General features: G+C 37.0%; 1 protein-coding gene across 11 annotated transcripts in view; it reads right to left on the bottom strand.

The window, feature by feature from the left end:
* The window catches only part of PPFIBP1 (PPFIA binding protein 1), a 179917-nt gene that overhangs the window by 31467 nt on the left and 136274 nt on the right, over window positions 1-12176 (bottom strand). For 5 of the 11 annotated variants that reach the window (XM_045061589.1, XM_011283855.3, XM_011283860.3 and 2 more), the window contains 6 exons: window positions 9352-9444; window positions 8935-9027; window positions 7460-7574; window positions 5461-5493; window positions 3562-3623; window positions 412-496 (listed from right to left, as the gene is read on the bottom strand). In XM_045061589.1, coding sequence (XP_044917524.1) covers window positions 412-496; window positions 3562-3623; window positions 5461-5493; window positions 7460-7574; window positions 8935-9027; window positions 9352-9444 — 481 coding nt within the window. The remainder of the gene's footprint in view (window positions 1-411; window positions 497-3561; window positions 3624-5460; window positions 5494-7459; window positions 7575-8934; window positions 9028-9351; window positions 9445-12176) is intronic. The other 6 variants (XM_011283858.3, XM_011283861.3, XM_011283859.3 and 3 more) reach the window with 6 other exon arrangements.

Genomic DNA, 12176 nt, shown 5'->3' with positions numbered 1-12176 from the left:
TCAGTGAATCCCTCTGGGCTCAAAGAACTGAATGCCTCTCACTGCCTGGGTGACACTCAACTTCTATCAGCTCAGTTCATCTCATTCTCTCCCTGCTCAGTACCTTCCAGGCATACTCATCTTCTTTTACTTCTTAAACATACCAAGCTCTTTTCCCCCTAACCTCCTGAACACACTGTTGTCCTCCCTCTCTCTGGAATGCTGTCCCCCTGACCAACCAAACAATCTACAGTATTCTCATTGGCCTACACACTCTCTTGCAGAGAACAGATGCCTAATAATAATGTTGAATGAACAAAGGAACTAATTTGGAATAATGGATAAGCTCCCCGAAAGAAAACAAGGCCAAATGTCAAAGTTCACAGCCACTTAAAATCAAGTAAAGTAGAAAAACCTAGAAAGCTACGCTACCTTTTTTACCTTGGGCCAGTACCACCGTATCTTGCATTTTCTTGTACCTGTTCAGGCACTGGCGAAGATCTTCTATTTTCCGATCCTATAATAAAATCAATTATCATCTTTAATACTATTGATTTTAAACAGTAAAACTGTGACACAAAGAATAAGTAGACATGAATTATTTACATTATCCAAAGAAGACTTCTAGACTTTAGTAAAACTGGTAATATCTAGAATAGTTTTCCTACGTACATCAGAGATAGAGAAGAAGTACCTCTAAATTTAGAGATCCTATCCTTCAGCTGCCATCTTTAAAAAACAAAAACAAAACAAGGTAATAAGATACAAAACAAAAACAAACAAAAAAAAACAAGAATAAAATCAACTTTAATTATTCTCCTCTCCAACTTCTAGGTCAGATCTTGAAAGAAAGGTCTACACCTGCTGTCTTTATCAGATGTCGTCAGTCACCATCTGACTTTTTCCTTCACAAAACACTCAACCAAACTTGCTTCAATTAGTCATTAGGGACTTTCTATTTACTGAAATAATGAACACTTTTCATCCTTTGTCTAATTTGACCTCTGTTTGGTACTTGACTGACCCCACTCTTTCCTTCTTTGTTCCCTTTTCTTTCCATTCTTTCTTTTCTTCTATTTTGATTTCTTAATCCCTTGACCAGATAAGATATTCTACTTCTACAACCCCCACTATCTGGCCAACCCAGATCATGAAATGTTAGCTGTTAGCACTTCTAGGTTTTGTCCTTTACCCTCATTCTGGTGGATTATAAAGATGGGCTCCCTAGCTTCTCCCTCACTGATTTTGGGCTTGTCCATGTGACTTACTTTGGCCAAAGAGATATAAACAAATGTGGTGCAAGGAAAGGCTTGAAAGGTATTTATCTGCACATTAGGGCTTGCCCTCTTTTTTCTGCTCTAGGGAACCTTGTAAGCACCATGTGAAGAAGCATAGGCTAGTCTACTGGAGGATGAGAGATCATTTGGAGAAGAGACATCCCAGACGGGACCAACCTATACAAGTCGGTTAATCACCAGACAGGTGAATCACATCATTCTAGACCATCCAGCCCCATCCTAGCCACTGGCTAACTGCAGAGATCTGCAAAGCCAGCCCAGACCATAACAATTACCTAGCCAACCCTCAGAAGTATGAGAAATAATGTACGTGATTGGTCTTGGAGCAAAAGCTAACTATACATCAATTACAGTTTAATCCCCAACAATCTATAATTCTGTACTTCTCCTAAAATTGATGGGGTCCATTCCCTACCAATCTGTAATTCTGCATTAATCCTAAAATTTAGACTCACTTGCTATGAGAAATCTCCTTTTAGATGTCCCATGAGCACATCAAATTGAATGTACCTAAAATTAAACTCATTATTTGCCCTCAGTACTTGAGCCTCTTGCTTGGATTCCCTTAACTCTTTGAGGGCACTATCATTCACTTTGCTACTCAAACTAGAAACTTATTCTCAAATTCAGATTAAAAAAAATCTTGTCAATCTGTAAATTTCTGGAAAACCTCACCACTTCACTTCTACTGCTGTATTTCAACCCCTCTTCATTTCTCACCTAGACTATTTAACAGCCTCTTAATTTTTCTGTCCTAACTCTGCCTCCCTTACTCTTGCTTACATTTTGCCACTAGAGTTCGCTTTCTAAAATGACAATTTAAATCATGTCACTGCCCAAGGTCTACAGTTAATACCCCAAATGATTAGCTTAGCACTCCAGCTTGCCTAACACCTCACAGCAGCTCCCCTGTCAGGCTCATCTACCCCTCCACCTGTTATATCATTCTGAACTTTCCCAGGATGCACTGGTTGTCTCAAGCCTTGCTTTTGAGACATGTTCTGGGTAACAGATACTTTCCCTAGAAGCTTTCATTTTCCTAATGAACAACTCTTGCTTTTCCTCAGGTTTTGCTCAAATATGGCCTCTTTGAAGCTCTCTGGAACTACTAAAAACTTGTCACCCTTGGTGCTCCTAAAGCAGATTGAGGATCTAATAAGCCCTCAGTCAACATTGGGAGTTTTGTTTGTTATTGTTGCTCTTTGGGCAGAGGGAAATTAAAACCGAATGAATTTCAATGATTATTTTTAAAAAGTAAAAGCTATGGGGGCACCTTGCTAATGACTTTCCTTTGTATTCAATAGTAGGAAAGACTAGTAAAAAAGAAACCACATGGGTGACAGGACAGTGAGTTTATTTCCATATAATAAAGAGCAAATAAAGAAAATGAAAGGCAAAAATATAGAGAGAAGTTAAGAGAAAGGCACAAGATGAGAGAAAAAGATCAAGACAAAGTTCTTTGGCATTTGCTTGTTTTTTACTTCCTTGAAATTAATCTTTTCTCGGGAAAATGCCTCCTTGTTCCATTCATTAAGGAACATGAGGTAAAAGTAGTTCTGATGACAGGAGCTGAAATCAAGTGTTGCTGCCAGTTGGATATATGGCTGATCATGCAGGCCACCAAGAAACACCTTGTTTTAGTAGGTAATTGTGTCCCTGCTCTAAGCAGGATGAAGTGAGAGAAGCAACTGGGAGAAAAGAACTCCCAGAGACCTTGGCCATTTGGCCGGAGTACCTAAAACAGGGCCTGGGGCCATACTTGATTTCATAGTGCCTGTGCCTCTGTTTTCTCGTACGTCATCTCTCAGGAGAATAGAGGCAATCCCTGATGTGAAAGAATCCAGGAACGAGAAGGAAATAACACGAATAAAATCAACACCATCACGAAGCTACAGCTGTCATGGGCCACTTCCTTCAGGGTTCACGTTAGCCTAGGATTTCCAGTGACCACACAAAGGGTGCACCATGGACCATATCCTTTCTCTCGTTTCCTACCCGCATATAAAGAAGTGATCTGAGAGCTTGAACATTTTCTAAATTCATGGAGAGGAGGGGAGGGAATTCTTAGTGGAGCCAGCGCTGCTGGCTGCCATTCTTCTGTACATAATCCCAATTACATCTGCCACCACTGAGCAGGGGCACACTTGGGTAGAAAGGGAGAACGGCTGTCCCTCAACTTCAGCAGTGTTTAGCCTATGTTCTTTCAAGGTGACATATCTCAAGAAAGGGCAGGGAATGATCACAATGGTGTTACACATCCATATAAATAATTTCATCTAGATACCTTTTCTTCATTTGCTGCCATCAAAGACTCCACAGCCTTTTTCATTTTTTGTACTTCAATATCTGAAAATATCACAACATCACAAAAGAGTTCACGTTAGTTAATAGGTGTGACAATAACAAGAGGCTGCCTCTTCAGACTGTAATGTTTTAATGAAACTTTTACCATCCATATCCTCCTTTTAGGGAAAATCTGAAAAATGAACACCTTCTATGTCACCCGAACGGTCATTGCTAACAATAAGGGTAAGTGAGAGCTAACTACCCTCTCTAGAAGCAAAACAAAATCTTCATGAGAACACTGAACATGAAATTTCAGTGCTATAACAAAGAAAACATGGAGTTTTCCAAAAAAGAAACCTAGAAAGCAGTGGGTGAAAGCAATGAACAGTGTACACGATGACAGAAGCAGAGAAAATGATACTTCATTTTAACCAATATGGAGACATGAATGGTAAGAGCCTGATGGAACGTGGCATTTATATGAGTAGTCATGCTAAGCAGCTGGTTGTAGGTTCCACACAGAAGGATAATAAGCACTTTGCTTCATCTATAAACATCATTTCCAATACTATTTTAAAACATAAAAGCCAAAGTAAGGTAAATGTGATTTTCCTTAAAATTTGATGGCCTAATAGAAAAGCATGTTACTTTAATAATAAAAGAACAAATATTGGAGCTCCTGGGTGGCTCAGTCAGTTAAGGGTCTGACTCTTGATTTCAGCTCAGGTAGTGAATGACCTCGTGGTTGTGAGATGAAGCCTGTGTGGGGCTCCCCACTGGGCTTGGAGCCTGCTTTGGATTCTCTCTCTCCACCTTCCTCTGCCCCTCCCCCACTCAAGTGTGTGCCCATGCCCATCCATGTGCACTCTCATAAATAAATAAATAAATAAATAAATAAATAAATAAATAAATAAATAAATAAAATATTTTATGATGGAAAAGTCAACCTAAAATGAAATCACAAATTAAAAAAATTCAATAGAGAAAAAAATTCACCTAAGTTACCTGCTTCTGAGGGAAAAAAAAAATATTACTTAAGATAACTTTTAAAACAGTGGTGCATCATAAACACTGGCATAACATTTTCTTTTTTGTTGTTGTTAAAGTTTATTTATTTTTGAGCAAGAGAGGGAGACAGAGTGTGAGCGGGGGAGGAGCTTTGAGACAGAGGGAGACACAGAATCCAAAGCAGGTTCCAGGCTCTGAGCTGTCAGCACAGAGCCTAATGTGGGGCTCAAACTCACAGACCACGACATCATGACCTGAGCCAAAGTCAGACCTTCAACCGACTGAGCCATCCAGGTGCCCCTAACATTTTCAATTAAGGTATATTCTGTAGAAATTGCTTTTTTCTTTTTCTTTTCTTTTTTTCTTTTGTGATGCCAAATTCCTTTGACTTAAGAATTCAGTATCTAAAAGCAAAGAGCCCATTAAGGATTTATCTTTATGCTGCACTGTATGATCTGGGTTCTGTTAGTCAGCCTAGGTACAATCTCATTTCGAACATCAAGAGGGTATGTTTAATTCCTAACGCAGATCTCAGTGAAAAAGCGAGCTACAAAACATTGATGAGTCATTTTAATTTTCTCCTCTGACCCTATATCTCCTGGACTACAAAGAAAACGCTCTCTCACCTCCACTACTACTCTGAGTGCTCTGTTGTATCCTGTGGAGCCAAAGGACTAAATCAGAAAAAATCTGCAAAATGACCTTTTTACTCCTTGTTTTTATTGTTTATTTACCCTCTATTTACTGCACTCTGAAGAAATGGAGAGCTTATTGATGAAGCAACTTTACATCTTTGGTGAGAGAAATGTTTTAAAACACATGCAAAGAACAGTCCAAGTAGTACTTTTGGTGAATGTAAAGGCTGATGGAAATACACCAAAAACCTTACTTTTGTCTTTGAGCTTCTTTTTAAAATTTTCATCTGTGCAGGAAAACCCATCGAATTGGAAGTTAGTATACATTACAACAGTGAATATTTTAAAAGCACTATCATTTAGTTTCCTTTTACCTAAAATAAAGAAATGCTAACCCTATAAAAATTGAATATTAAGCACTATTTTGTGACTTTACAAATGGCATTACAATATATAATGCTCTGTGTAAGGTTAGAAAGAGAATCGAATATAATTAATCTAAAGAACTAAATTTGAGTTCTTACCTCTGTCAATTTTCTTGTATAAAATGGAGTACACATATGCACTCCTTACACTATACATGGTGAAAAACCCACTAGTGATGCTTTGGTTGTTTTTACATTTCTATTACAGTTCAATATATGGCCCCCCTGAATGTGCCTAGTACATTGCTTATGTCACATGAAACTCACCACTCAAATTCAACAATACTGAAATAAATAGTCTATGTCCTCAATAAGGAGGAGTCCAGTGACCATGCAATTAGATGTTATGCCAACATCAGACTGCCATGAAGTTTTTAAACCCTGCTCTCAACCCTCATATTTACCTGGTTGTACATTGGTAACAAGCAGTTCACAGACCAGTATCAGTCTTTGGGTACCACTACTCTAGCCCACAAGTCCTATGATTCCATTTTATTCTTTTTTTTTGTTTTTTAAGACTTTATTTTTTTTTGAAGTTATCTCTACACCCAATGTGGATCTTGAGCTCACAACCCCAAGATCAAGAGTCACATGCTCCACTGACTGAGCCAGCCAGGCACCCCTCCATTTCATTCTTAAAACCCTACAAGAATGACCTGCCTATGAATGTCCTTTAAGGACACACAATTCTGGGGGCACCTGGCTGGCTCAGTTGGTACATCATGTGACTTTTCATCTCGGAGTCATGAGCGCAAGCCCCATGTTGGGCGTAGAGCTTACTTAACACACAAACACACACACACAAATTCTATATATGCCAAAATACACAAGGGAAAAAAATCCATTTTCCTCAATATTTGATGAATTGAGTTCTCTGATCCATAGTGGAATGCAATAACTACAGGTATATAAAACCAGGATATTCTAGAGCCAAGAAAGACATTAAAGGTAACCTAATTCAACGCCCTCATTGCACAATGATGTTACCAACTTTCACATAATACAGATAAACATACTAAAGCTACACTAAATGCAATTTTTTTTGTTTCAAAAGAGTCAGAAGTTGCTTTGGTTTTCTGCAGTGCCACAATAATCTTTAACAGCAAAGAAAGGTTAAATTGAACCTAGTGTTGTCAGGTGTTATGTGCATTTATATTTCCAAATATAATATAAAAACCACATTTCATTCAAGTTATTTTCTTTCAAGTATAATGTACATTAAAATTTATGGTCCATACAATTTTCAAAACAAACCTCCTCAATTATGAGAACAATTTTGATAAATTCATATACTTTTTCAGAACCAGAATTCCCCTCTTTTTGCTTTCTAGCAGGCTGAGGGCTCAATCCACAGTAAATTTTCACTGATTTTCCAAAGATGCAGAGTCTTTTCCTCTCTTCTCTCAAAAGGGCAGGCAAGGTTTCTAAATCTCCTACTTTGTGCTGTTTCAAGTTCAGTTCAGAGGAAAATAATCTTGGGGCATAATGATGGTTCCTTTTAATGCTCTCAGACACTCCCTTATACTGCAATTTGAACAAGAACTCTTTCGTGAGAATTTACAACTTGGTAATCTAAAATAAATATCCGATGAAGTACAGAGCTACCCTTCTCCAGCTGCTGAAGAGGAAGTTAACAGATCCCCAGGCACAGGCAAGAGTCTCAGGATTCCCTGCTGTCCTGGGCTTATAATTGTTTCTACTCCTCTGCCCTTTCTGTGGAATTAAATATCCACTAAAATTGGGTTCTTGTACAGAGAGAGGGAGCATAGGGAGGGCTGAGTAGGGAGGGTTTCAACAAAGGTAACAAATGTCAAATGTATATAGCTACCTCGATCAAGAATTTCCATCCCTTCTCCTTTCATCTTGCACACCAATTTTTCTTGTAGCCTTTTTACTTCAGATTCCTTCTCTTCTAGCTGTTCTTTTAAAGATGCCAGTTCGTCCTACAAATGACAAATTTGTTTTAAAACAGATTATGGCCAAAAGAGAATATTCAGGGAGCGTGTCAACTCTTAAATCAATAATTAGTCTTTGTGAATGAAACAAACAATTAAAAAAAAAAAAAAAAACGACAGGGATCTAGATGCAGACTTCAGAAATCAGACAGTGGCAATGGGAAGCAGGAAGCAAGACAGTTAATGAAAGTATTCTGGTATAAGTATTTCAGGCTTCTGTGTGACCAAATTAAAACAAAACCTTTTAAAGTATAATTAGGACCGAGGTGGCCCTAATGTTTAAATCTTATGTTAAATAAATTAAAAAAAAAAAATCTCCCCAAGTTAATCAAGGATGATAATCAAATTAGACACTTAGTGTCATAAAAGCAAAATAAAATGCAAATTGGAAAATATATATTAAGACTTGACTGAGATTTATTTAGTATTCCTAGATGGCACTTATGTTCACTGGACAAGGTAGAGCTTAATTAATGGTAGCAAGTGATGAACAATGTTAGCCAAAAAAATGGGACTAAATAATTCATCCTCAACCCCAAACTAAAGGAAGAGAATCTCTAACAACACTGGAAAAAAAGACTGAGCAAACAGATTTTAAATCCCCCTCTTCTTTTTTTACTACACAGCTATTAAAGATTCCAAGTCCGATGTTCTATTTGCTAATGGTTTAATTTTCAGTTTAACTTTGGTGAAGAACTTAGCATTAGCAAATTTAAATTTTGCTGGTTGTATTGAACACAGAAAATAAAGCTATGCAGTGCTAATAAATGTTCTTTGATATTCAATAAACATTTTATTTTCAGTCTCTAAGTGTATTATGTTTAGTATTATGAGAAGATCTCTAATAAAGCCAGAAACTTGGCTCCATACTTTTTACTTATGATAGGAGTGGAGACCGAGTATAAGGAATTTTCAGTAGCACTGGCTAGAAGCTTCTTTTAAGCAGTAATTTCAATTCACTGCCATGGTACAATTAACTGCTATATACATTTACCTTCAAGAAAGCCCCAAAGGAAAAAGCAATCTTTACTACTGCTACAAAACAGAATTTTTTCATAGGTGCATTTTTGCAACTATTTTACCATGCTTGGATCTCAGACACGCTAAGAGGGTTGAGAGTTAATTTATAAATGAATACGGTTTATTGTTTTCACACTAATTACGTTGTACGTTTCTGAAAACAGTATTAGGGATCTCATTGTCCCTTTCATCAGCTTTAGATGTATTTTTAAAAGGCAGATGACACACACAAAATGAATGCACATGCTACTAAAAACACTATCACAGCAAAACAGCACAAGCCAGAAAGCAACAGGCCCAGGACCCCGTTACCCAAAGTCTACTACACCTTCAGTGACTCCCATTTTCGCTCCATCCGCTGCTTTTCATACTGCATCTGACCCACCTTGATTTTCATGCTAGAAAGTTTGGCCATTAAAGACTGGTAGAGAGACAGAGGTGTGAAAGAAAACTATAGATAGAAAAAGACAACCCTAAATAACCAAGAAAATAGTATCAGTTTATAAAGGAGGTTAGGTAATTAAGAGAAATAACAGGTTATGTTTTACTAGATTAGTTAAGCCCGGTTTTTATTCAGAATAGTAGTGCTTCAATTCAAGAAGGTCTCCAGCTTGGGGAAAACTGTTCATTCACTTGTAAAATAACCTTCTTTATCATACACTAGGTTGAAAACTTATTTATATTATTGATCACAGGTAAGGAGTGAGTCAAGTGTTTAAACATTTTTGTCATTGAGAAAACTTACTTTGGTTGATTTCAGCTTTTTTTCATACTGAAGTCTTTCATTGTCCATTTCACTGACTCTTAACCTCAAATCATTGATCTCTTGCATTAGCCCCTGTCAAAAAAAGGAAGCAATGAAATATATCAGGAAAGCAGTAACATGCTAATCTATACCAAGATAGATAGATAGGACCCCGTCATTTACAAATATGCTGTCATAATACAATGTTATATTTGGAATAGGAAAAAGAAAATAATCCAAAAGTTTTCATAATACAGGTATTTCTTCTACTGCCACTTTCTAAAAAAACTAATTTGCTTGTAAAATTTGTCTAAGTGTTCTGAGAAACAGTGACATATTTTTGTCGAGAGCCCAGAAAAGGAAATTAGAATGCTAAATAATACCAACTTCAAGTATTGTGAAGGAGATGATTTTTTTTTTTTTTTTTTTACTATAAGCCATGAAGACCCCACCAACAGTTAATATGTTTTTGTTCCTCATCTTACAGGTCCCTATTCCTGAGCCACAAATTAACATGACAGAACAGAATTATACCAAAATGCCATAAAAAAGAATAGAACAATGGTAAAAGAGATAAAACTTTCTTAACGAGGGGTTATTCTAAACTTCTATGTGTAATGATTCACACATAGGGAAAGGGATGCCACAAGGAAATACACTTTCCAGAAAACCCACAGGCTTTTAAATTGGACGTGGTTTCTTGTAAAATGGGGGAGAGTATTACTTAGCATTATTACACAATAACTACTCATTAGTTATTATTTCAATTATTAATGCAATATTTCAATAAGAGGATATCTATTTTCTCCTTTTATCGATGAGGTTGTGAACTGTGTGACATCATTTAATAACATTTTGCTTGTGATTCTTTATCTACACATTCAAGAGTCGTGTTTAAGGAAAATGTCAGTTTCTCCCATTTATTAATCATCCTTGCATAATATGAATTCTTAGTGATTTTCCTTCATCTTTTTTATGTATATCTTTCCACTTTCTCATAGTTAAAGAGCTTTGAATTCCTATTTGGTATTGTTTTATTTTACCTCTATAAATAATGACAATTTGAAAAGAAAAAGAAATAACTGAAGAAAACAATTATAAATCAAGGTCATTTTTCTATTTAAAAAAAACCCTACCCAAGTATACTTGGAGGCAACACTGTTGGTATGAATATAAATCTCCAACATGAACTGTAATAACCCAAGCTGGAAAATCTGGAAATAGTTCCTTAATATAAAACTTTAAAAACTGGAATACAAATTATTTCCAACTAATTTCTTATCAGAATTTCGGTTCTTTTTAAAAAGAAAATCTCCCTTTTTCCCTTTCAGAGAAACTCTTTAGGCTCCACAGAAGCTCAGTTTCTGACATCTGCACTCTTACCAGAAGGGGGCACTGTTGAATAATGCTAAGCATCTCCTATCAGCCATTCCTGGGACAGGCAAGTCCTCAATATTCCAAGGTTTCAAGACTTTTTACCCCTAATCTTTTGGAAGTGCCTATACTTCTTCCCTATACTTAATTTTCTTAGAAATTAATCTCCAAATAATCTAAAATTCTAAAACAAAGTTTAAGAACTTTGGATTCATGAGACAGCCATGGAAATTTGTTTTTATTTTAAGGAGGCTCCTCCCCACCCCCAATGTGGGGCGTGAACTCATGACCCTAAGATCAAGAGTAGCATGCTCTACCAACTGAACCACCCCAAAACATTTTATTTTTATTAAGGGAACAATACTATGAAAATTAACATATTCAAGTCAGCTTTAATTCTGAGGGCTATTTTAATTAATATGTTACAAAGTTTATCACACTTCTTATAATCTCTGGGTATATATGAGCTATATATTTTGCCAATAGTGTTGAATATTTATTAGAAAGTTATCAGGGATTGAGTTTACTGAAAGTGTGATGACAAAATCACTTTGCTTATGATTGAAAGTGCATGAGAGGCTCCCGGATGGCTCAGTCTGTTGGAGGTCTGTCTTCAGCTTAGGTCATGATCTCACGGTTCATGGGTTCGAGCCCCACATTGGGCTCTGTGCTGACAGCTCAGAGCCTGGAGCTGCTTCGGATTCTGTGTCTCCCTCTCTCTCTGCCCCTTCTGCGCTCATGCTCTCTCTCTCTCAAAAATAAACAAACATTAAAAAAATTTAAAAAAAAGTGCATGAGTGAAGCAGGGAGGTGACAGTAAAAAAAATTTATTAAAAATAAAAAAAAGTAGACAAACTCAGATGTAAATAATGCTCTAGAGTCTTAAAAAAAATTGTGACGTGTCCGCTTCTATTTAAGTCCTAGTGTTCAGTTAACATCTCAGATCCAATTAACCAGTCGTGAAAGTTAAGACTCCCCCTAAAATTTAAGAATACAATGGAAAACACCAACTCTTGATCCCTAAACACTCTAACTTCTTTCCCTGTACCGGAGTTAGCTCCTCTGTACGTAGTCTACCTGCTGACTGGATTCTATCATGTTATGTAGCAGCTGGGGTCAGGGAATGACAGAAAGGAAAAAGAGGAAAATATCCAAACAGATTTTTTTTTAATATTTATTTATTTATTTATTTATTTATTGAGAGAGAGAGAGAGAGAGAGAGAGAGCGAGCGAGCGAGCGAGCAAACTGGGGAGGGGCAGAGAGAGAGGGAGACAGAGGACCCAAAGCAGGCTCTGGGCTGACAGCAGAAAGCCCGATCAGGACTCGAAATCATGAACTGTGAGATCATGACCTGAGCCGAAGTCGAACCGCTCAACTGACTGAACCATCCAGGTGCTCCTCATGCACTTTCAGTCATAAGCAAAGTGATTTTGTCATCACACGTCAGGTG

The sequence above is a fragment of the Felis catus genome, chromosome B4, assembly GCF_018350175.1.
Source record: "Felis catus isolate Fca126 chromosome B4, F.catus_Fca126_mat1.0, whole genome shotgun sequence".
In the NCBI taxonomy this organism is placed as follows: Eukaryota; Metazoa; Chordata; class Mammalia; order Carnivora; family Felidae; genus Felis; species Felis catus.
The sequence above is the reverse complement of the archived record's forward strand: the minus strand, read 5'-3'. Positions and strand labels throughout refer to the sequence as shown.